Source organism: Pyrgilauda ruficollis, unplaced genomic scaffold (assembly GCF_017590135.1).
Source record: "Pyrgilauda ruficollis isolate IOZ18807 unplaced genomic scaffold, ASM1759013v1 scaffold105, whole genome shotgun sequence".
NCBI classification, from domain to species: Eukaryota; Metazoa; Chordata; class Aves; order Passeriformes; family Passeridae; genus Pyrgilauda; species Pyrgilauda ruficollis.
The window spans coordinates 95,204-120,952 of NW_024508656.1; the positions used below are offsets into that span (position 1 = coordinate 95,204).

The following is a 25,749-nucleotide window of genomic DNA, read 5'->3' on the forward strand; positions in this document are numbered from 1 at the left end:
GAAACTGATCCAACCTTTGTGTTCTAATTATCGTATTGATTTACTTATAAATCTATATAAATTGAAAATATATAACAGTGTAAATACATACAAAGATCAATGTCAGCACAATGTTTAAATACACACAAAGATCAATGTCAGCACAATGTTTAAATATACACAAAGATCAATGTCAGCACAATGTTTTCTGTCTGAACAAATCTCCTAAATTTTAGAGAACTCAGAACACAAAGAATTACCAAAGCCTTGTTTTCTTCACACAGCCTAAGCTGTTATGGAAGAGCATTTGTCACCAACAAGTTATAAGTAAGAAGAATAACACCCATTGTGGTGGGTGAGCATTGACAGGAGGGAGGCACACTGTTCTATAACTGATAATGAGGAAAACTTTTTAGAAAAACCCATCTATGTGTATGACAAACTGAGTTGCAAAAATACTTCTAAATTTTTCTCAATTTTTGTTTCAGACTTTTTAAAATTTACCTCACTTTATTTGCCTTATTTTATTTTGCACTAAGCTGTGATATCATAATGCTTAGATCTTGAAGAACATCTGCCACAAACAAGTTACCGAATTGCTTTTGGTTCCTTTGGTATTCAAATGATGGAGCTATGCACAAACAAATGAAATGCTTTGAAAGGCAAGGAAGGTAAGAGATTTCTATCTGTTAGAAATTGAAGAGATTTCTATCAGCAATACTTTGTAGTGATTTCACCAATGAAATAAAATTAACAGAATATTGAAGTTTTTAGTTTCTGTCCTATTCTAGCAGTGAATATTTAGTGCATGTCATAAATAAAAAATGGGAATATATGTTGTAGATTTCAGCAGCTTCAAAGTGTCCAAAAGCAGAATTTCAGAACCTAAAAATTCCCTTTTCTAAGTACACATTAATCCCCATTTGGACCAGAAATCACATTCCAGCCTGTGAAGAAGATATTCCAGGGCTTGAGAAGCCCTGCTCAGCACGGCCCAGAGACATCACTGCAGAAATGGGTGTGACATTGCAGAGACCTGCAGGTAGTTTTAGATACAATAAAAGTCACATTCGAAGGCAGCCTGTTCCTTTACTGCAGCTTTACTCTAGGTTTGGTATGAATTTGCAGTACCTGGGCGAGATCTGTGCTGACACTGTGGGAGTACCTGGCCAGCTCCTGTGTCCCCAGAGCCCCAGCAAGGCCTGGAGGAGCTGCCTGTTCTTGGTGGAGCTGAATGGAGTCAGAGAACTGGGGAGGAAATTCTGACAGCTGGGAACTAAGGTAGTGTTTCACAGGCTGGATGCGTCCCTGTGTATTAGCTCTGCCTTTCCTCCAAGGACAAGTCCATGGAGTGAGATGCCTTGTTGTAGGCATCTCCTTGTTTGGAGAAAATCAACAGCAGCAAGCGGGAGCTGCCCTGGGGGAAGAGCCAGAGATGCCTCATGGCACTGACACAGTCTGGAAGGGACGGACAAAACCCTGCCTGGGTCTGTGTTAGTAGAGAGAACACAAAAATGTGACAAAGCTGGTCAAACCTGCTCCCTGTGCTGGGACTTCTGGAGATTTTTTTTTTCACTTGGCAAAGAAGGAGCAATAGTAGTGTTTGGCTGGTCTTCTGACGTTGTGCTTTCCAGGTGTTCTGTGTTCTGCTCTGTGGGCACCTAGTTCCTGGCTCTGCAAGTTTCTTCCTTGTTCCCAATGAAGGGCAGCACTGCTGCTCTCAAGCCCTCAGCTTCCACTCACCACATAGGCAGAGTTGGGATTATCCCAGGGGACAGCTGGCACTCAGGTATTGGGATATTGACATGGGAACAAACAAATGGTCTGAGGCTTCCATGGGGAATAGGCTGTACCCACCCCATGGCTCGAGACACCTCCGAGTGCTCCCTACTCCCTGCATGGAGCTGGGCAAAACAACCAGTGTTGTCAGCAGGTGTGGAACCTGTGGATGTGTGTGGATGTGTACAGATGTGTGTGGATGTGTACAGATGTCTATGGATGTGTATGGATGTTTGTAGCATAAGGATATTGTCACACATTCTGCAGGTTCTGTTGTTACAGGCTATACAGGCTGTTACAGGACATTTGGGGATCAAAGGGTTTGGAGTATTAGGACAGGAGTCTCCAGTGAAAGTAGTTTTTTGCTGTAGAGCAGATGCTTGTCATGCTCTGAACAGTCTCTGCCTGGCAAATAGAAAACAAGAGGCTGTGGATTTGCTCAGAACTCCTCAAAATTTAATCAAATGCAACTAGAAAAAATGTGGCGGTAAGTCCCATTGAATTAATATTTACTAGACTTACATTTTCCCTTGCAAATGTGACATGGCATCAGGTATGTATCTCAAAAGATTGTGCTTTTTAGGACAACACAGGGAGGAGTGCAGCGTTCCCAAAGTGGCCCTCAATTTTCCTAAATCATGTTCAGTGGATGAGCCTTGCAGAGACCCAGGTGTCCGCAGCCAGGGTGGCATGGGAGCCACAGGGACAGCTGAGGACACTGCTGTCACTTGTCATTCCAGCGTGTGACACAGCCCAGCAGCTCTGGACACGAGCACAGATCACCAAGGTTGCCAGGCTGGAACCAAACCTCAACAGTGGTTTTGGAGGGCTGCAGCTTCTCCCCTCAGCCATTGTTATGAGTTCTGACTGCCTGCATGTGGCACAGAGGCAAACTATAAATAACTGCACGAACTATTCCTTCCCTCAGATAACAAGGCCAGAACTGCACATCAGCTTTATTCCTTCTTGTACCAATCTCCCAGTTCACTGGCAGGCAGAGATATGGCCCTGGCATACAAAAATTCCCTGTGATAATCGTACCAAGGCTCTGCCAGGGCACTGCTGGTCCCCACGTGGGGACATACTGGTCAGTACTTTTCCAGATGCCACAAAGCTTCCTCAGGGGTGTGTGATGATGTGGCGTGACCGCAGATGTAGCAATAAATAGGCTACAGGGCCTTTAAGGACACCAGACATTTTCTGCCTGTCACATAATTATCAGTCTCATACCCAAGAGCACGTTCTCCATCAGCTCACAAGTGTTTCCATGATTTTTGGTTATTTTATTTGTGCCAGGTCTGGTGGTGCTTTCTACTGTAACAAACATGAACTAAATAATCATGAGGGAAAATGTCAAACCTTTTCCTCCATTTCTATGGATTCCTTTTTGGTTTGGTGTGTGCATTCCCAGGCAGACAGGTCAAGATCAAGATCGAGGACTACCCTGAGAAGGAAAGGCCTGAAACCTGTTCTGTCCCAGATGGCCAAGGAGCATCAGTCTGGCTCCAGCCCAGAGCCTGTGGGGGGCTGACTCCAGCTCCTCACACACAGGAGCAGGGATCCCTGCAGGTAGCACCTGCTAAACTGTGGGGAAATGATGTAGAGACTTTTCCTGTCCTTTGAGATGCAAACCTGAAGGTAAGTCTGCAGTGACTTGGTTTTATCCCTTTAAAATATTTTCACAGTTTTTTGGGAAACTTCTGTATTCTCCCCTTTTCCTTATTTCCACAGTGTTCAAAACAATCTACTCCAAAGGTAAACGTTTCAGTGAATGCTTCAGTAAAATGAAAGGTGTGTTTTGTGATACACAGACCCACATTCGCAGCTTTGAAGACCTCTGAGTTCATACCCTCAAAAGCAACTGCAGCAGTGTTTTTGTTCAGGCTACTTACACCGCATCAGAGCTCAGAGCTGAGTTAATGTTTCACTTCAGGCTGCAGTAAATTAGATAAAACAGTATTTCCTCATTCCCAGAGTTACCCTTTTACTTCGTCTGCACTGCTCCGTTTGCTGATACAGGAAAAAAACATTGCTTAATCCCTTTTAACAACTGTTGAGATTATTTTTAAACACAAAATATGTTTCTGTACTGCACTGTCTTTTGGTGAGGCATTTTTAAGACTACCAAGCCTCAACCCATGCTAAGTAATGAGAGCTGTCTTCCTTCTGGCAAACCCACCAGCACTGTTTGTTAAGTTTAGAAAGATAAACCCATGTGAACCTCGGTGATTTTTCCACCTCATTTTGTTTCACCCAAAAGCAGGAAAGGCTTGCTTCTTGGACATTAATTTTGGAAATTCTGAAGTGCTCTTTGGGTAAGCTTTTCGAAGAGGTCCTTACCAGTGGAGACAGCACACACACCTGGCAGCTGACAAACCTGTGCCTGCACTCTGCCAAGGAGCAGCTCCCACGCCTGCCATGCTGGAGCTCCTGGGGAAGTGCCATGGGACCCGTGCTCACCTGTGACAGCAAAGGACAAGAGCTTCAGGTGAGACATTTATCTGCTCTTTCACTCCTCTGCTGGGAGCACACATATCCCACATGAATAACAGGAAGCCACAGTCTTCCACTGGCCAGAGCTCCTCAGCAAGATTATTCTCAAACAGTGAAAATAATAATAGGAAGTGTTGTCCTATAATCAACATCCAGTGACCTCAACAGCAAAACACTGGGATGTGTCTGTGTCTGCTCTCTGTGACTGTTCAGGACAGAATGAGAACCCAAAATATTTTGAGTTGGGTGTATTGCTGCAGTGCTTGGAGAGATGCTGAGAGCTGTGGGGGTCCCTGCTGCATCCTCACCTCCCGAGGCACTGTGGCTGTTCCGTGGAGATACTGCTGTGCCCCTGGGATGCATCCCTCTCATCAGTGCCATTTCATTTGCAGAGCAGCATAAAGCAATCATGGATTAAAGTGTTTTGGGATTTTTTCCTTAAAAATATTCCTCACTCGACAGAACAATATAGGCCTAGGTCCTTTGGGGGGAAAGTTAAACTAAAGAAAAGCCTTTTAATTAAGCTTTTTTGATGTTTATGGTGTACAGAACAGTTCCAAATACCAGGCACTATCAGTAGAGATAACTTTTTCTCTCTGGATCATGAAAACTAGAAACTAGTACTTACTGCAGCTCATTTAATGAGTACATCTTGATCTGATTTGTTGTCTCCAAGTGTATTTCATCCGATTAACATAAAAGTACACAACTGTTTCCAATAAATCCTGACCTGGTGTAGTTAAAATATCTGCCCAGCTTTTGACAGCTGAAGTCACTTGCATGGATGAAATATTTATTTAACAAGTTAGGGAGCCAAAAGGAATGACATCATATCAGGGAAGAGCTTTGGCCAAAGATAAAACCACAATTGTGCATTTATCTGAGATAATAACAGAACGTTGAGCACTTAAAATTGTTAATTTATCTGAGATAATAACAGAACGTTGAGCGCTTAAAACTGTGTATCCAATTAATTGTCAGTTCCCAAACTCATTCCTGTAACTGACAAGAGGTTACACCAACCTTCTTTTACATTTAAATTGTGTTCCTTGTCTTTAAGGTGGAGTTAAAATCCTGAACACTGGATGCTGACGTGCACACAGATAAAATGTTTTCAGGTTGTCTAGGAAACATCATAGTGGAAATAATTAGATGGGGTTACAAATCGGAAAAAAAACATGCCTGGTATCAGCCCAGGCATGCTCTTATTGAAATGTAGTTCTGGTTCTGGTATGAGCATCACTGGCAGGTTTGGTGACAGAGCATTTGCTGTGAGCACCGTGATCTCAAAGAGCAGCTGGAAGCTGAGGGCGTTTCACAGCAGGAACAGCCGCACTGTGGGAAGTGGCCGCTGTTGGGGGTGCTGCAGAGCGCCGGGCACCCAGGGGCTCTGAGGGGCTCCGGGCTGCCCGGGGCTGCTCCTCAGACACAGCAGCTGAGGGCAGCCCAGCCCTGCTCCCCTGGCTGGGCAGCCTGGCCCTGCTCTGCCCTTCCGTGAGCAGCGAGCCTGGCACTTGAGGCACAGGGACAGGGCTGTGTTTGTGTTTTTAAATTGTGGGAAGGAAAAATTGCAGTGCTGGATCTGTGATGTAAATAACAGGACAAAATACGGCCCCACTAATGGCATCTCCCATAGCTGTGGAGCTCGAGTTGTGGTAGGAACCTGCTGCATCGAAGTCCCTTTTACAAAGCAGGAGGAAAGAGCAGAGGTGATGTGGGATAGGGCTGGATGTTGGGGACATTGGTGTGTCCGGTGGGAAGGGAAGGGAAGGGAAGGGAAGGGAAGGGAAGGGAAGGGTCACTACCTGGATTTACGTGTTCCTTGGCAAAGGCCTCAGCCAATGGGGATGGCTGAGCAGTACTGCAGCCTGGGATCAGAGCCACAGGTGGGAAAGCACTGACTACAAGTGGTTTGTGTGCGGTCCAAGTCTGGTTTGGGGTCTGTGTTTGCTCTATCATTTCACCCAAAAAAAGCATACTGGTAATGACTGAGTGGTTTATTTTCTTTGTTGCTGTAGACACCGTTGTCAAGTTACAGAGTTAGATTTAAATAAGTCTAGAGTATAAATCAGCATTTCTTTTCACAGAATATCAGTTTTCTCCCTCCTCTTTCTAGCCTGTCTTTCAGAGATTTATTTTGGAAAATCTAGAAAGATAAATTATGCAATGGTCTGACTTGGCAGTCATCTTAAAGGCTGAAGTGGAGCAGTACTGCTGCTGGGATGACATTTGGCTCCAGGTCATTGATGGTGCCGAGCCCCCACCTTGCCCTGCCTGTGCTCCTTTCTGCAGGCAGTCTTTGGCAAGAGCCCCACCCTCACCTCTCCCTGTAGCACGAGGGGTGTTGCTTCTGTTTGAAGCTGCCAGGAGGCCAATGCAGAGCTACAGAAAATAAATGTGCTATGAACTGATTGATTTATCGGCATTTTTTAGCCCAGCAATTAATTCTGCTCTTGGGAGGCAGAACCAAAGCAGCAAGCAGGCTGTAAAGCCAGATCAGGGCTGATATTCCCTCCGTGGCCCTGTGCTAGCACACAGAGCAGCCTATTAAGGAATCATCTCCCCCAGGATCCCTGGCCCCAGCGAGGATCAGCCTGGCTGCATCGCGGCGGAGCCGAGCCCGGCAGCGCCCGGAGACAGAGCGGGGACCCCGAGGTGCTGGGACAGGGGGGTGGCAGCGGGGCTGGCACGGGGGTGAGCACAGCTGCTGCCCTCCCACCGGGCTGCAACCTGCTGCTCAGGGCTGGCAAGTCACTGCTCTCACCTTACCTTCTGCAGATTGCTTTGACACTCATTCTTAGCACATCTTAGCACAGATACATCTTCCCACAGCTCAAGATGAAGAGCTGGGTGTGATGTGATGGCCTAAATGTGATGGCCCTGTGCTGGTGGCTGATGGTGTCTGTGTGGGCTGTCCAGGGGTGAGCACTGGCCACTGGGCAGTAGGGCCAGCTTGGGGCTGGTGGCTGCATGCATCTGTAAATGTGAGGCCTGTGGGGAAACTGAGGCAGCTGAGGAGGAACATGACCCAGGATTTGGGAAATGGTCCCCACAGGTGCTACTGGGTGTCTGGAGTTCACATGGTAGCTCAGGCACCACAGTGAGTTCTCAGTCCTGGGGATGTGGGGGCCAGTAAGGAGGGGAGAAAGAGAACGGCCCTTGCCACTGCTTGTGTCTCTCCCCCTCCCAAGCAGATTGCACCCCCTCTCCCTGTCCGCACACTTTTTTTGTGTCAGTTTCTCACTTTTGAGGCCTGCATTAAATTTCTCCCAGCCCTCAGGGAGCTCAGAAGGGAATTCAGATGCTGTAAGTAAAAGCTGCAGCATCCAAGCAGCATTCCTGCTGGGAGGGTTTGTGTCACAACAGCTCAGCAGCTCACTGATACATCCCTTGGGCATGCAACAAGTCCCTGTGCAAACCCAGTGCAGCAAAGAAAAGGCATGGGGAAGGAGGAGGCTGATGCCGAGGCAAGCTCCTTGAGCCACTTGTAAAATTCTCTGTGTTTAAGGGTCTCTGTGTGCGGTTTTCATTGGAGTTTTCCTCTATCTACAGCAAAAGAAATAAGCTGAATCTATGGTCTCTTCTACAAACCTTTCTGTTTCAGTCAGGTGGAGTCAGTGTGGCTCTTTTTTAATCCTGAATTGTGTCCTGCATGTGTACCTTGCAGTTCTGAACTGTTTGTATGTACAAACTGAAAAGTAAAAACCAGAAACATTGCATCCATTTTTGAGATAAAATTCGACCTCGGACAAGGCTAATAGCTCCCTCCAGCCTCAGGGATCCAGATGAAGTTTCTCAGAGCTGATGGCCATGCCCACCTCCTGCCAGAACCGACGGGAGCAAGGTAGCAGCACAGATTGCTGGCCAGTGCCACCAGCCAGAACACCTCCTTGTGCCCTGAGGTGCTGTGTGCTGCAGGGATGTGCTGCTGATGACACTGGGCACTACTGGGGCAGAGCTGGCCTGGTCCTGAGCTGCCTTTAGAGTTTGGAGCAGACATCTGCATCTTTGCAGGACCGAAACTGTACAGCCCAGAGGAAGAAATGTAACAATTTTCCAGATTCTTCCTCCTCCCTTCTAAAAGGAATGCCTTGAGTTTAAAACAAAGCAGTTCATTTAAAACAAAAGACTAATGAATATGACCACCCTTGCTCTTTTGCAAGTTTAAACACCTCATCTTTCCTCAAAGAACAGCTCTAAATAATTTTATTTGCAAGCCCTAAGCAGGAATTTATATTCATGGTAAGACATTTATTGAGTTAATTTATTTAATGCTAGGGCATAATTTCTAATAGTGGAGGAGTCCCTAGGCCCAGTGCAATTGTCTCCCTGTTAGGGCATTAATATTTAAAGGAGTTATAATATTATGTCAATTGATCTGTGTCTTTTAGGAAGTAGGTTAGCAGTTATTGATGGTCACTTGTGTGAAGGATTAGCTTAAATAAAGCTGGTACTTGGCAGACCAATGCCTGCCCCCCGGCCAAATCCCAGGCCCCGGCAGGGAGGGGCGCAGGGTCTGGGGCAGTGGATCCGAATGGAATGTGGAGGATGCGGAGGGAAATAAGGCAGTGCACATCTGGAGGGTGCTGCTGTGGCTGCTCCGCAGTGCGGGCTCGGACGGCAGCAGGGGAACGCTGCAGTGCCTTGGTGCGGCTCCAGCGCTGTCAGCATCTCCTGGAGAGGCGTGAGCCTCCTGTGATCGGAGCAAGGAGCTCTTGGTACGTGTTCTGCAGGGGCTTGTTCATCTTGACAGACAGTCTTACTGATGACACTTAAGACAAATAACTTGACCTCTGTGTACCTTAATTTCTCTGTTCTTAGAGGTTGGGAACATTTATGCTATTTCTTGAGTGATTTAAAACAAGAACTGTTCTGAATTTTAAAACTTCTTGCTTGTTTTACTACTGTATTAAATTCCTTATTGCACTAAGAAACATGGTGCTGAATGGCCTTTAAAAACAAGGCAATGTGGAAACCAATGCAGACGAAATACCTTTGTGCTTATTGTAGATATTGAGTATTTATGGAGGAAAACTCAATGTTGGCGTGGAAGGATGTGCAGCTGCAGTGCAGCCTTTACTGTGCTGCCTGCAAGAGCAAAATAAATGTGGGCTGTGGAGGTGCTCAGGAGGGCATGTGGCTCATTTTCCCCCAAAACTTCCTGCAGTGAGGAGTGTTTCACTGCCCTGCAGAAGCGCAGACTAATAGATGTGTAAGATGAATGATTGTGTCTGAACTGTGCTTCTCGAGGCCCTATCTCCTATTTTTTCTTTACGTGCTTATCTGTCAGCGCATTGTCAAACCTTCAGTTAATGCCACTTGCAGCTCCTTTCACCCTCCCTTTCGTTCCCTTCAGCCCTGCCGGCTCCTTTCCCGTGCTGGGCAGGTGCTCAGCCAGAGCAGAGGCACAATAAAGCGATCCTGTCCATCACTCCTTTCCTGCTGGGAGAGGTCAGCGCGTCCCTGCTGCTTCTCACCCTGTAGGGGTGGCCCGGGGCACGCAGCGACTGCGAGCGCAGGGATTGAGCGCTGAGCTCCCCCAGCTGTGCCTGCCAGCACGGGGCTGCAGGGGAAACCAGCTCCCTTTGTCATGAACATCACAGATGGCCAAGGACAGTAATCCTGAATTACTAGGGGAACTGCACAGTTTGACATTTACCTGTTACCTGGAAGCTTGGAAGAAAAATTCCCACGTGTTCACTGAGGATTTTGTGACCGTGTGTTTGCTGTAGCCTCTTGGTGTATTGACTATGCCCTTTGTCACCCAACAGTGTTTAAGGCTACATTTTTCTGTGAAAATGAAACCCTTTACTGGACATAAAAACATAAATACACAACCTTATTACAATTTCTTCCCATTACTGGTAATCTCTTTTGAAAGCTCCTGCCCTCTAACAGCAGAATTGCTGTTGTATTAACTGACACACTGAACAGTGAAGAAATACTGTGGTTATATTCAGCTCTGGGCACTGGTGTCACCTTTCTCTTGCCCAGGAGTACTCATAGATTTCTATTTCACTGTCTCCCAGTCTTTAGTACATTTATTGTCTTTACAGTCATCCTGTGCAAAACATGGGATATTCATTAGGGATGCTCATGAGGGGTTCCTCAGCTGAAGTTCATGAAGTCTCGTTCTTTAACTGTAGTCTGATTTGTAAAATTAACTTCTTTCTACAAGTTTTTTTTTTTTTAACAACATGGACCAATCTTCCTTCTTTTCAATCAAAATGGTGGTCTAATGTTGCTGTGAGCAGGAAAATTATTCTCTCTCCGGTCCTGTATCCTCACATTATAGTGAGGAGCCCTTGAGAACATCTAGAAACATCTGAGTACCATTTCAGAGAATGAGCTAGAAGAGCAAAGCCTTGCTGGAAATTCAGATGTGGGACTGGTATTAGAGCATACTGTGTTTTGAAAAAACTCCATCCTTTCTCCAGTGGGATGCCCTGCATTCATAGTACTTGAATGATCAGGTGTTTTACTGGCTCAGTGTGGGCAAACTTGTTATTTCCTGGTGCTCTGCTTGTCCCATGGCAAAGTACCAGAGCTGTGCATCTGGCTGAGGAGGCAGAGTGTCCTCTGGGCTGTGGGAAGCTACTACAGGAAGGATCTAACCCAAGCAGAAAACTCATGATGTTTGGGTTATTATGGTGCAGCCACATTGGAAGCTGAGGCTCTAAATGCCATGTGTGATGAGAGAGGTGCTAGGTCTGAAAAAAGGTGTGTGACTGGAGCAGCACTTCCAGCAGGAAGCTGGACATCAGAGTGGAGCAGAGCACAGCTCAGAGCTGCCACTGTGGCACCTGCTCCAAGGCTAGCACAAGCCCGAGGAGTCTTGGCCCAGCAGCCAAACTTGTTCCACTCCCAGGAAAGTCAACGAAACCGCTTTGAAGTGCAGTGACCTCATGCTCTGCTGCATGCTGAGCGGCTTGCCAGCACTGCTGTTAATAGCAGGGGTTTATCCCATATACAATCAATGGAGCACAGAGTTACAGCACTTCTGTGAGGCTGGGCGGGGGAGCCTGGGACTAAAAGAGGCTGAAACTGCCATCTGTGGGCAGGATCTCTCTTGGCTTCAGAGTCAGACTGCTCTGAGAGCTACCCACACATTTTCCTATTTAATCAATTCATTCCCGTGGTGCCATTCCCAATACCAACTAATTGCCATCCCATACTGAGAGGAGAGGAGCTAGAATTTGTCGAGGACTTCAAGACCTGAGTTGTCACCAAGGCTTTTTATGTGGTAAGTGACAGAACATGCTGAAAAATTATACTAGCCAGGAAAAAGGGCAGAAGCCATTGCATATCAGGCATGTTAAATACCACTCTCTAATGGTTCTGACTGTGCAGCATTTCTTCTCCCTGTCTCCTTCCCTTAAAATAATTTCTCTTAAACCACAAGACTTTGTCTTTCTTTTCCTCTTCACAGACAAGCAGAGCAAATACAGAAGCAATCTCCAGACATGTTGTGCAGATATTTTTCCTTCTTCGGTCTATGTCTTTTCCTTCCAACCCAAAGGTAAGTGTAGGGTTTGTTTTGTTTTAAAGGGAACATTTGAATGATGTTTCACATAAATAATAAGGGTCAAAAGGAAACTATGCTTCCAGTTATCCAGCCCATCCAAAGGTAGCAGGGTGCAGTCAAGGATGTGGTATAGGAGAGAGCAATCTGCATAGGTCCCTAAACCACATTATGTTCATGAAGAGTGCAACCCCTGATCTCCTGTTCAGAACCAGCACGGGTTGTAGTTTTTTACGAGAAATGCCTCCCACAGGGCTCCCAGCTCTGTTATTACCATCCTTGGTAGTACAAGTCCCACATTTGCTGAAGTATTTATATATATAGTGTGCAAAACCTGATTCTGCTGTAAGGTCCTGTTTAGTCTAAATCCTGCAGCTCCAAGGCGCTATTAACCCAGCTGTGAAGGAAACAGAAGAAAAACCCTTGGTGAGAGCTGTGAGTAACTCCATGGCTGCTTTCTGCCAGAGCAGGGTCCTGGCATTGGGAGCAGCAAAGGCTCTGCCTCCCACCTCCTCCTGCCCAAAGCAAGAACAAACTCCTAACCCTTCACTCAGTTACACTTTTCTCAGGTGAGGCTGTGCCACCCTGCACCTCAACACTCACCTTTTACCCCAAACCCCATCCCTCTCACTGTCTGTGTGAGGGTACAGATCTGTCAGCCTCATAACACAGCTTCTGCCTTCAATGACCAGCCACAAAATGTAAATTTTGACATTGTAATCTAGAGTTGGACCCTCAGTATACCCAGCAGCTGGAGCAGCACTGCCCACAGAGCTGAGGGGGTGTCTGTGAAGTGCACAGTCCTCCACCCTTCCCCTCCAGTATGATTCCTGACAGCAGCTGTAGAAGCTGATACTCACATGTTATGAGGATGAAGCTTATTTAGGGGACTAGAAATTAGAGAGGAGGAGCTGTTGGGCTGTAAGATTTGTCTCAGGTTGTTATAAATGGAAGGAAAAAAGAAAATAATATTCCTTATATAGACTGTACAAGAAAGAGTGGGAAGGGGAGATGGGGGTTTACTTCTCAGGTTTGTGATCTACAGATCTTACTTGATTTTCTGTTTGAACAGAACATTCTTAAGATACCGTGTGTACAACCTGTAGGTATCAGCCGAGACAATTTGCCATTTTTCCACCTCTTGAAGGTGCTAATTATTCAGCCAGCACAGCAATGTGAGCAAATGCTTGTGATTTCAATTATCTACTTTGTTTTAATAACTATTTTATACTGTTTGTTCGAGCACAAGCTGGAAGCAGCTGCAGCTGCACACCAGATGTGCCCAGCCCAGCATGTAACAGTTGGTGTTTGTGTCCCCAGGAGCTCTCTGGGTCATGGATCCAGCTTGCATGGCAGGGGCACAACGTCCCTCCCTGGATTTGAGAACCTCACCATGGGGTACAACAAATACCTTCGGCCCTACTTTGGTGGTATGTTGGCTCCATACAAGGGAGCATTTAAAATCGGTCTATAACGTTCATGTGGAGGGGAGAGCAGGCTTTAACCTTGCTGCAGTTTCAGAAGTTGTGTTTCTTTTAAATCTTTTAAATTGGTGTCCCAGGCTGCCCTCCTTTCTCTGCAGCCACTATGTCTTGAATAGCTGGTGCACATACGTGTGGGGCTTGGGAACAGGTCCAGCCGTGAGGTGAAGAGCAGGGAATTTATAAACTTTAACACCTCTATGAAAGACTTGACTAAATAATTAAATTCTGCTCTAACTGTACAAGCTTTTGTTTAGAGGCTGACCCTTGTGATTCTATGCTTTACTTTTGGTCGTGTACAGCTATTATAGCTATTTATGCAGCTATAGAGAAACAAAGCCATTCTTCTTGCCAGGAACTTCTGACACATGCTTTCACCTCACACTGTGACACAAATCTGTTTCAAACCCTAGTGAGACTGGGGAGCTGGAAGCAGGCAGGAATTTAGGAACTTATCTGAGGCTATCCAGCAATTTGGGTGTCAGGTCTCCTACCTTCCAGGTTAGTGCTGTCATCACACAGGAACAGGTTTCTCAGAATGACATTCAGAACCTGAAAAGTATCATTGAAAGTTTAAGAAACAGCAATGACTGCTTTTATTTCTATTAATTTTGGTTTTGTGCCTGAACAATTAATGAAGCCCCGCCTGACAGAAAAATTTCCCATCAGCTTTCACAAGGCCATGGATATTTCCCATTGTAGACTGACCTGCTGCTACTGACAGTCCTGAGCTTCTTCCTTTTTCTGGCCATGGTAATAAAAGTCTGAGACAATACAGAATTTACCATCTTGCTCTGCCTAGAATGGCTGGCCTGTTGCAGGACTAGAAAAGCTCCTCTAAATCCTGTGACACCATTGAGCAGATGCTTCTCTACAACAGAACAGAGATTCACTGCCTCTGCAGCAAATGTTAAACAAAACCAGCCGGGACTCTGGTGTGACCTCCCCTGGAGGCCGAGTCCTCACAGTTGTGCCCTGAGGTCAGTAAATGCAGTGGGCTTGAGTCGGAATAGACAGAGACGTGAACAACAGCTGCTTTCAAAAATACACATCTTCTGCAAATGAAATGAATTTATGAACTGTTTAAAACAAACAAAGCCAAAACCACCTGGAAAGAGTTTCAGAGGTGTGTCCATAGGTCGTTCCTCACTGTGATTCATACGATGAAGAGCCGTTTCAGCAGTTCCTCGAGGAAAGGCGCCGCTCTGTCGTGGCGCAGGCAGAGGGGGCCGTGCCGGGCCCGGGCCGCGCTCCCCGGCCCGCCGTGGGCCGTGTCGCGGCCGGCGCTGCCCTCTCGCGGCGGCTCCCGGCGCTCTCGGTTCGCGGATCGCTCGGGCGGGAGCTGGAGCCGGGCCGAGGCCGCTGCTCCTCCGCGTTTCAGGAGTGCCTGTTCTCGGGAACCAGGGACCTTCTCTCCTCTCGGTGGCTGCTCCCCAGAACCGGGGCTGCCCAGCACTCTGAGCTGTGGAAGTGCTCTGTGCAGAGGTTCCTGGCCTGGCTGCTCCGTGCCTGGTGTGGGCTGGGATCAAGGGACAAAGCGGCCCTGGCTGCCTGTCCAACGGCAAATGTCCCTGAAATGCTGCAGATCCAAACTGCTGAGCTTTGCAGCCAGTGCTAATGGGTATTTGCCCTCTGCTACCACCGCCAAACATAGAACTCCAGCTCCCTAACAGTGACAGCTGCATTTCGGATCATAGAATTTGTGAGCCTAATGCTCTGAAACGGTGTCTGACCTCTGGGGCTCTGCAGCTTTAGTGACAGTGAGTGAGGCTCAGGACAGTGCCCACCCTGCACAGAATCCTGCGTGGCTTTACTGTGCCCTCCACACTTCTCTCTGCTGATGCATTTCATTCCCTCTGCAGGAGAACCTGTACAAATTGCAATGAGTCTGGACATTGCAAGTATTTCTAGTATATCTGAGAGTGACATGGTAAGTGAAAAAACTTTTCTTTTACAAGATAAGATTGAGATATGCCTTAGAGACTTCAGATGTATTCCTGTGTGTCCAGCACAGAAAAGGTCATTTTGAAACTGCTTTGCTGTTTGGGGGCTGTTGACCACTTTCAGCAGTGGGATGAAAACAAAGCTCTTTTATGACTGCACACTGTTGTCCTAGATTAGGGCAAATTTGGGAGGAAACTCCCAAGGGCTCCTCTAGAAAGCAGATTCAAGTGGCCCCTCCCCCAACTGGTTCGGGAAAATATTTTCTTGGAGATAAGTGGAAAAACAAGCAGAGAAACAAGCAAAGTATTCACAAGCATAAAAAAATAATAATATTAAACAATAAAACCTCTAGCTCTTCTGAAAAGATGGCAAATTCAGAAAGTCCTTTTCATGGGCTGTAGCTTGGCTCACTCAGTCTATTACCAATCCCTTCGGCACTGGAATGCTGCGTCCCAGCCCCGGTGGGCCACAGGCGTGAGCTCCTGGTGTTTTTCTAGGTTTCCAGTACGTTTGAACAGTTCCAAGAAAAAGGAAAAAAACACAGTGAAGGGAACTTATCTGCCTCTGCTAGCTAAAAATAGTAACTCAAAGCAAAGGAGAGCTCTCTCCCGCTGTCTGTGCTGTGGACAACACAATCCAGTCCATGAAAAGGAACGTGGAGGGGTGAGTGCAGTTTCTGAAAACAAACTGCACACTTCTTTTCCCCCCCTTCACTTTCAGAACCAGTCTTTAAGGTGCAGAACTTAATATCCAGCATAAACAGAACAGACAATTAGGAATACAAGCATCATAATGTCACCCTAAGACAACTGTAGATGCCATAGTAATGTAAGCTTACAAGAGAAAAGTAGTTCCAAAAGTCCTACTGGTCAAAAACTCAGCACCTTCTGGAAATCAGACCCCGTGGAAATAGAAAAAAAATCAATCCTGTGTGGCATCCCTTGTGAGGAAGGAAGTTGAATAGTCCAGCAGTGACTGTGGTGTCCAGAAGACTCAGCAAAGCATCAGCTTCAGAGCTGAGCGGGTGCTGCTTATTCTTTTCTGGTGGGGCTCTGTGAAAATGCTCCAATCAATGCTTCAGGGTGATTATGGCAGGCCAAACTCAATTTAATCCCAGTGTTCTTAGATTTAAAATCCCTATTAAAATAGAAGGCACAAGTTCTTTTTTTTTACTTATTTGTTGTTGGTTTTTTTTTTTTTTTTTTAAGATGTCCACACATAACAGGTTGGATTCACTTACCTTTTTTCTCCAAAGTGCCAATGCCTCTTTGGTGACCAGATTTATAGTACATGTCAAGTTTCCTGGCTCTAGGCAATGACTGATCTGTAATGTCAATGACTTGTGGGGTAGCCTCAAGTGTGTGCTTCCCATCTGTTCTCTTACCTGCAAAATGGGCACAAAAGCATCAGTTATAATAACTGCTCATTAAAAACATAAAGTTCTGTAAGTATAATCTTTAGTCCTCAAACTCCACACCTTAGAGTAGAAATGTATTAGAAATATTACAGTGAATAAAACTGTGATGAAAGTGAAGCTTGAAGCTTAGCTATGATAGGTTGAAAAAGGATGTGTTCTGTCCCGTGTCACACACGTGGTGTGCCAGCTGTGCCATGCAGGTGCCTGGACACACATCCCCAGGCTCTGCTCTGTTTGGCAGGATTACACAGCCACCATCTCCCTACGGCAGCGCTGGACAGACCCTCGGCTGGTCTTCCATGGCAACAAGAGCTTCACACTGGATGCTCGCCTGGTGGAGTTGCTCTGGGTGCCAGACACCTACATTGTGGAGTCAAAAAGGTCCTTCCTGCACGACGTCACCGTGGGCAACCGCCTCGTCAGGCTGTTCTCCAATGGCACTGTCCTGTACGCCTTAAGGTACGGACACCTCTGGCTTTGCTGCTGCTGGCTTAGAATCAATTTCCAGAATTACCCTGGACAGGAGCAGGTACCAGCTGTCACAGGTCATGAGTTTGGTGTCAGCAAACCAGCTGTGAGCATTCTCTGCTGATCCATTTCCCCCTGTTCTGGCTTCCAGAAATGCCAGTCAATGATCAGGATCTCCCATCACAGTACATGCTGTATCTTGAGGCCTGCTCAGAAAGCTCACAAGTTTAGGTGTCACTGAGGAAAAATCCAGTCAGATGGGGGCAGGGGAGGAATAGAAGGAAGACATCACAAAGTAAAAGTTCAACTGATAGTGGGAAACCATTTGTTTATCCAATGCCATGTAGTGATTACTTCTGTTTTTTACCAAGAAGTGTGTTTGTCCATGAACTGCAGGAAGGTGCACAGCACTTGAGTTAGCAATTCCTACAGTGCTCCCCTTAGCTTGCATTAACTGGGTCCCAGTTAGCTCAGCTGCAGAGTAAACTCACCTACCTCCATGTCAGAGAAGGCCAGAGTACAGTGCAGTTAGTCACTGCGCCTCATGTCGCAAGTGTGGACTCCTTAAGATAAGCAAATTGTAGCAATGGGAAAAAAATGTGAATTTGCACTCTATATTCCACCAGATCAAAGCAAAATTCCTCCTAGGGCTACATTTTCATTGGGGTGGCTGCAGAGAGTGCTTGTTCTTGAGGGCTCTCAGTTAATTCATATCATAGGTCCAAATAATCTAACTGACAGAGCAGAGCTTTGTGATCCAGTTTACTGTGTAAAATATGCTTTTATTTCAATTTTCAGAGCTCTTTCTCTTCCTACAGAATCACTACTACTGTTGCCTGTAACATGGACCTGTCAAAATACCCTATGGACACACAAACATGCCAACTGCAGCTAGAAAGTTGTAAGTATAATGTTCTAGAAAACTCTAAATTTGTTTATTCATAAGTAACTACACATATTGAATATTTAGATTAAGCACGGTGGCTTTCTGGAGTAGACTTTTATTCCTGCAAATTATAATGTCCAAAAGAAAACAACTTCTGTGTCATCATTCTTCAAATGTTTGTGCTGTATTCCACAGCCCAGAGAATTCCTGTCACTGTGCAGTTTATGCAAAAAAGTGGTAACGAATAATATTTATTGAAGTGTAGATAATTCAATCTTGCACAGAAAGGATCAAGTAATGTTGTTGGTTGGCTTTCAAAATTCAAGTTCTTTTGAGCACACAGCTTCTTCAAAACTAACTTGCGGGATAAGTGCCTGTGATAGAGTACAAGAAGGAACAATTCTCACATTTTTAGGTAGCTAATACCTCTTGCACCCCCCAAATCCCCACTGTAAGAGGACATGGGGAAGGGTGATTCTCGTTAGAATTAGAGTTGAACATGACTCTCAAACTCATGAGCTGAAATTAGGGCCAAACCCAGGTTTGTGATACCTGCCCCCCCACTAGGGAGGGTGTCATTACCTTATTGTAAAACCTTCATACCTTCTCTGTGAGTTCTCATGGGCAGCTCCTCACAATGCTGACTCCTTTCTGTCCCTCACAGTACATACTCACCCTTTCTGCCCCTCTCACAACTACCTAACCCTTCCTCCTCACAGCACAGCATCCAACTCTCCTCTCAACTCCCTAACCCACTCTTTTATAGTGCCCATCCTTACTGGACATAGCTGTGACCTGTTAAGGGCAGGCCCATTCCTGCTCCTTGGTAATTAGTATAGCTGCAGCTCCTCGGGGTGAGATTGCCCTCAGCACTATCTCTATTCTCCTACATTCCATCCTCCCACAGGAGAGGATACAGAGGATGGGACCTTTGTCAACAGAAGAGTGTCAGACTGAGAAGTCTCAATAAGACTATAATAATAAGGAGAATTATCAGTGAGTTCTGCTCTCAGTTAGATTAAAAGCTCGCCTAAGGCAGTGCTGGCTGAGAAAGGGTCCAAGGACATGTGGGCCACTGCAGGGTTGTTGCCCCAAAGCTCAGCCAGCGCAGCACTGCTGCTGCAGACCTGTGATGAGCAGGCAGCCAGTTCCTGCTGCATGACACAAAACCAAACTTCCACCATCTCAGCATGGAAAAAACCAGATTTTTAACTTCTGGGGTTGCAGCATGAAGCACGTAGGGAAGCACATATTATTTTCACATTAAAATCATATTAGTTCACCATGGTTAACTTTATTACAAAGACTAGCTCCTGAAATAATAATGATTGGCCTCTTCTGCTAAAGTGGAGCGTGTTTAGGCCTGGTTTAAAACTGATTGGGTCCTACATCATGCTCAGTTGCTGTATAATTCCAATGAAATTACATACATATTGCCCACTGGAGATTTCATTAGGATAAGTGCCCAGAAATAATGCTATTTAAATATACGCCAGATGAATTAACAACAATCTATCACTTATAAGATTTTCCTGATTAACCACAATTTATAAAACCACTTAGGAACTTTGAAAAGTCACATGCTTAAGATTCTACTCAGGGATTCATGCTCCGGACACCTAATTTAGGAGTTCATCACACCCAAGCTCTGGTAATTTGTGTCTAATAAGAAAACACAATTAGATGTAAATAGAGCTGCAACTTCATCTGATTCCTTCTACCAGGACAAATGGGTTATTATCAGAATCACAGCATCTCTACTCATGGTCTTAAAGAAGGGCTCTTAATAAAAGAATTAAATCAGTGAAACTGATGGACTTGTTTACTAAATTAAGTCAAATTTTTGAAGGGAATGGCAGGCTGGCAACTCAGTACAAGATTTACCCCTCAGACTGAGGTCTCCCTCAGTCTAACCTGAGGTTATGTCATCCCTGGAGGCACACACTCACATGGCATATATGGAGTCCCACTGCTTTGAGGCAGGAATTTGGTGTTAATGTAAATGTTGTGTGCATTTATTTGTCCTCAGTAACTTAATGTCTTTAAGGATAGGAGGAATGATGTGTGGAAAAAGTTGTTTTTATGAGCAGGTTTTCTGGACAATATGTACCCAGTCAGAGGAGCCTGGTTCATAACCACATAGCAATCTCAGCTGTAAGCTCCTGACTAACTGAAAATGCATTTTCTGGTTTTGAAACACTTAAATAGATGACTCAGTGAAATGTGCTTCTGCTCCGTGGTAAGGGGCTCAGTGGGATCTGAATTCTCTTTCTTAGCCACTGTGTTTTTCCTTCTCTCCTCTCAGCCTGAAGAGAGAGACTGTGTTTGAGGGTTAACCACGGCAGTACTAATATCCCATTGTATGTAATCAAGCTGTGTGTGACAGCAGTGGGTTATCTTTGGAAACATGATTACCCCATGTAAACAACTGCAGTAGGCTCTCAGCAGCCTTGCACTTCGTGTGTCATTCCCAGAGGTGTGTGTTCCTGTCCACATCTGGAGCAGCAGACCAAGGGCAGTGAAGGAAGCACAGCCCACGTGGTCAGACACAGCTCAGGGGCCTCTGTCCGGTCTGCCGTGCTGGGGTCAGGGTTCTGCTCCCCGCAGGAGGCAGAGCAGGGCACAGCTGGGCCCTCCCTGGCCACAGCAGCCACACAGTGTCTGTGTTCTCCTCAGGGGGCTATGATGAGAACGATGTCACCTTCACCTGGCTGAAGGGAAACAACTCTGTGCACGGCATCGAGAAGCTGCGGCTCTCCCAGTACACGGTGGAGCGCTACCACACCCTGGTCTCCAAGTCACAGCAGGAGACAGGTAAATCTGGGAGAGAAAAAAGCAGGGAAAGCTCTTGGTATTCCCCATCCCGTCTCCTCTCCTTCTGTGGGCCAGGATCAGTCCTGAACCATAAAGCCTTTAGCAGATCTTAATCTCACAAAAAGAGATGAACAGAAAGGTGGTGACATCCTATTAGTTGCAGTCAGGGTATTCTGTAAGATGGAAATCCATAGAAAGATGGAAGTTTAAAATATGCTGTATTCATTTGATGGATTTAATTTTTTTTCCTTCTTCCTATTTTCCTCTACACACACCTGAAGAAACTCTATCCCTTCTATCCAGTGAAGAAACTCTATCCCTTCTATCCAGGTGTGCAGTCTATAGATACTGCACAGAGCAATGTTTACATTAACTAGGAGTAAAATTAATTTTTTAAATATACATTTGTTTGTAAATTACAATTCTATCATGATGGAATAACATATTTTTGTAGATCAGAATTCAATGTCTTTTTCATTATCAGTGTAAAATACTCTTTTCTCCAATTACAGATAGTATGAAAGGGAGCGAAACTTCCTTAGAATTACAAGGTTTTTAAAATAACAGCATTTTGTTGTTTTGTTGCATACACAGTCCATGAACAACATGGACTTTGTTTCTACACATCAAAGGGAATTATTGTTTATAGAGCAGAAATACATCCTGAAAACACTACTGATCCAGCCTCAGAACCCTTATGTCAGTATTTACAACAAATTGTTTTGTAAAAGATAGAGAACTCAAAAATATACCATTATCAAACATCACAAATCACTAATGAAAATGGAAGTCTGATTTTCTGTGATGATAAGGCACAGGGGTGCTTTGGGATGTGAGCCAGACCCTGCTGAGATCGAGAGACAAATGTTTTGTCTGTTTTTCAGCCATCAGGTAAGGCTGAACCTGGCAGTGCCCTTCAGAGCAGGTGTTGGGAAAGGTGCTGTGCTGAGTGTGAAAGAGCAGGTGAGCTCTCTCAGCCCTGCTCTACTCAGAACTGAGGCCCTGCTGTAACATTCCTGCTATGCTCAGGGGCAGGAGCCCCTTTGCAAGGCATCTGCTGTGCAGATGGGGTTGTTCAGACGCCTCTTTGCCTGTCAGTGCTGTGTGTGTCCTCCTGTGTCAGGTGTGTTACCTGCATAAGCTCTGCTGAGCTCCATCAGCTGGTGCTGGTGCTGGGCTGTCCCAGTTTTACTTCGGGGGTCCTTGGGAACCTCACATTCACCAAGACTCTTGCTTTCATATACAGGCAGTTACCCACGATTGATATTACAGTTTGAGCTGAAAAGAAACATCCTTTACTTCATTTTGGAGACCTATGTGCCTTCCACTCTGCTTGTCATGTTGTCCTGGGTTTCTTTTTGGATCACACTGGACTCAGTGCCTGCAAGAACCTGCATTGGTGAGTTCTTGCCTGAGGAATGGAGAAGATTTAAGCAGACAGAGGAGCCTTTGAAGGCTGGGTAGATGGTACTTTTCTTGAGCTACCTGCTCAGGGATAAATGGTGTGCTCGCCTTCTGCTGTTTAGGGCAGAGCTGGGTTGGTGTGGAGGAGATGCTGTGGCAGGGACACATGCCCACCTGCAGGGCTGTGTGTGGCTAAAGCTCTCAGGAGATGCATTGCAGAGAGCAGAGGACAGGGCACAGGATCTTTCTGGTGTGCTTTGGAGAAAGCGGGATGGAGGGATTTTTTTACTGAAAGTATGAAAAAGAAGAGAGCCAACTGCCTGTTGGAGCTAAGCTGCCAAAGGCAGGGAGAGCCTGTGTGAAGCTAGCGAGTGCTACAAAAGTATTTCAGTAGCTGTGATGGATGATTTGGATTTGGTAAGAAGTGATGTGCTTTAACTGGCCAGCAATAGAGAGCAATGACATGAACAGAAGCGTAGGCCAAGACTTCTCCAAAGTGTACACAAGAAAACTCTCTGTAACTCTCTGTTTCCAAGGAGTTACAACAGTGCTTTCCATGACAACTCTGATGATCGGCTCACGAAGTTCACTTTCAAAAATCAACTGTTTCATTAAGGCCATTGATGTTTATCTTGGCATCTGCTTCAGCTTCATCTTTGGCGCCCTTGTGGAATATGCAGTGGCTCACTACAGCTCCTCACAGAAGTGTGCAGCTAAAGTACCAGAAGAGGTAAGGTCCAATGCTCCTTAATAAGGCCAGTGGTCTTGGACTGGTAGCAATTAGTTCTCCATTAACTGAACAAGACAAATTGTCTTCTTGCTATGGATACATCAACAATGCTCCTCCTAACTGGCGCTAAATCTAAACTTTTGTGTGTAACAAACACATGAATAGCACAGGAATACTGTGTCTCTGGCAGACTTCTGTTGGGTTCACAGGACCACATCCAAAAAGGCACTTGGGCCTGGCAGTGGATTGGGTCCATAGCCCTGAGTTGAGCTCATGTGAGCAGGAAGCACCACTGCTCCTTTCAAATGCACTCAGAGAAGAGCCAGGATAACACAACTCTTCATTCTTCTATCAAACAACTCCAATAAGGGGGGTACTTCCCTCTACCAGAGGAAAGCTGAAGCCTTCTTCCTCCCTTCCCAGAAGATGCTTCCAAACATCTGTCCCACAGTGTTATGTGGGGATTGTGAGAGTGAGTTGTTCAAGAGCTCTGCTTTAGTGTGAGAAATAATAAATAATCATGTATGACTGTAGTCCAGTTTCATGAAGGGCCCAAATCCTGTCAGGGGAAAAGGAGGTTTCCCACCCCAATACTGAGTTCCCAGCCATTAAGCTACTGTGTAGACAGGAAGAGATGGATATCCTGTAGGAGATGGATATTGGATTACCCAGAGTAAAACTTGCTCAAGGATCTAAAAATATCTCTAGAAATACAGTGGTGGAAACAGGCATCTCTTGGACCTCAGGCCCTGCTAGGAGTAGGCAGCAGTGAAAGGTGTGTTTGAGTATTGGGATGACCACATGTGAAGCTGTACTCTTATGTCTTTATCCTTATGGTCTTCTTCCTCTGCAGCAGAAGACAGACCTTAAAACTGTGCACTCTTGTTTCCTAGGGGCCTGCAAATGAACTGACTGAAGAAATAGAAGAAGTTAACATCACCAACATCCTCAAAAATTCCATCACCAGCTATGAACAGAAAATCAGCTTCACAAGCATTGAGATTTCCAGCGATAATGTTAACTGCAGTGACTTGACCATGAAAAGTCATGAGAAAATCAAATGTGTCTTAAGGAACAAAATGCACAGGATCATTGGTTATTTCACAATTCAGAACCCTGGCAATGTGGACCACTACTCCAAATTGCTTTTCCCTTTGTTTTTCATGGTGGTCAATGTGTTTTATTGGGCTTATTATCTATATTTTTAGTAGAAATTAGTTGCTTCATTCTCCTACTTCAGCAGGAGAGGAATTGTGATACATAACCTCAGTGAATTCAATGTTGACAAAAAGCTTCCTTGTGTTTCCTGAGGTACCCAGCAGAAGTGTGTGAGGTGTGCATACATCAGCAGCACTGACTCTGACAGCAGCTGTTCAACTGAGTGACTGTGCTGGGCTCTTCTGCTCATAGCTGCATTTCATTCCACACCTCACCTGGCTGGAGGTGGGTGTGCAGGACTGCACTGGCAGCTACAGAGCACTACAGGTGGCAGAATTATTTTGGTAGCTTGGAGCAAGTTGGAACCTTCAAGCTGAGATGTCCCAGAGGATGTATAAGATCATGACTGTTATTCTTTGTTTGCCAGAGAGAACAGAGGGACTGTGATTGCTGCTTCAATAGCTGCTCTGTTGCAGTGAGAGCCCTGAGGCAGCAGTAGGAGCTCAGTGCAGGGCAGTGGGATGCTCCTGTGCGTGATGCTGCTTTGTCCTGGATGGTGCAATGCCAGGATGGTGATTCAGTACTGCACAGTGGTGCCTCATTGATTTTAGTCTGTAACTCACTGAGATAACCCTCACTTGCTGAAGTCCTCCATCCCCAAGGCAGATGGAAGGTTGTTGTTTGTAGAGCTGCATTTTTTCAGAGATTTGGGAACACGAAATAGAGGCAGCAAAATAATTTTGTAACCCATCTCTTATACTCTTCCTGCTGTACTGCATGTGAACATATTCTACCGCTTTCCGTGTCTTCCTCACAAATTATTTTTTGTCCTGGAGAATGTTTCCTTCGGCCTTCACTGCTACAAGCAGCTCTCTCTCCTTGCCAGCCATAGGCACAAGTGGCCATTTGTCATCCCCTCCTTTAGTTGGCTGTGCAGCTGTGGCAAGTCAACAGTGCTGCTGGGTGAAAAACATGCATGGGTTGGGGTAGGCTAGTCTAAATCACCCTTTCACTCTCACACTTTCACTTTTAGGCTGAAACACTGTTACTTTTTTGAGAAAAATCATATTCTAAGTGGGCTCTGGAAATGCCCGAAGTTAGCTTTGTTTATCCTGCAATCAGCAAAAGCCAAAATTTTCTTTTAAAGATAAATGAAATGTGGCCACACAGTTACAATTAAGAACCAAATGCTATTTGGTACTGTGTAGCTTAAGAATACTGGAAGTCTTTATTTGCTGATTGTAAAATGAATGTTTTATGGGTGCCCCACCCGGCTCCCTTTTTGGTCTGTGCTGCTTTCATCACTGAGAGAGGGCAATCCTGCAGTTATGTGGGCAGAATCGGAATTGCCTGCAGTGGCTCCATCCAGCAGAGCTCTGGCTGGGTGAGGCCTCAGTTTGTAGCTTATGTTGCAATCTCAGCATGCAGTGTTTGCTTAGCTTAAGGATCTCTTCTTGGGGGTTCCTAGAGAAGGTGAACAGAGCACGTGAAACTATAGATTTTTTACTTTAATAACTTTTTATTGAACCACTTCACCACACTGTACTTTGAGGGATCTAACCCACATATTCATAAATCATCACTTTTACAAAGAGCAGCACAAGAAGACAGAGGGGAACAGGCTGACAATGGCAAGTGGATAAACACAAACTCCAATAATGAAGTGTTGGCTTG

At 45.6% G+C, this 25,749-nt stretch overlaps 1 protein-coding gene across 1 annotated transcript; it reads left to right on the plus strand.

Annotated features, from left to right (window-relative positions):
* Positions 1-11,714: 11,714 nt before the first annotated feature.
* Positions 11,715-25,749, plus strand: LOC121355114 (gamma-aminobutyric acid type A receptor subunit pi). Its single transcript, XM_041470308.1, is given in 9 exon segments — positions 11,715-11,776; positions 13,097-13,203; positions 15,117-15,184; positions 16,857-17,074; positions 17,902-17,984; positions 20,646-20,783; positions 22,030-22,182; positions 22,724-22,917; positions 23,811-25,749. Coding segments are annotated over 9 exon segments (1,338 nt in total). The 3' UTR covers positions 24,126-25,749.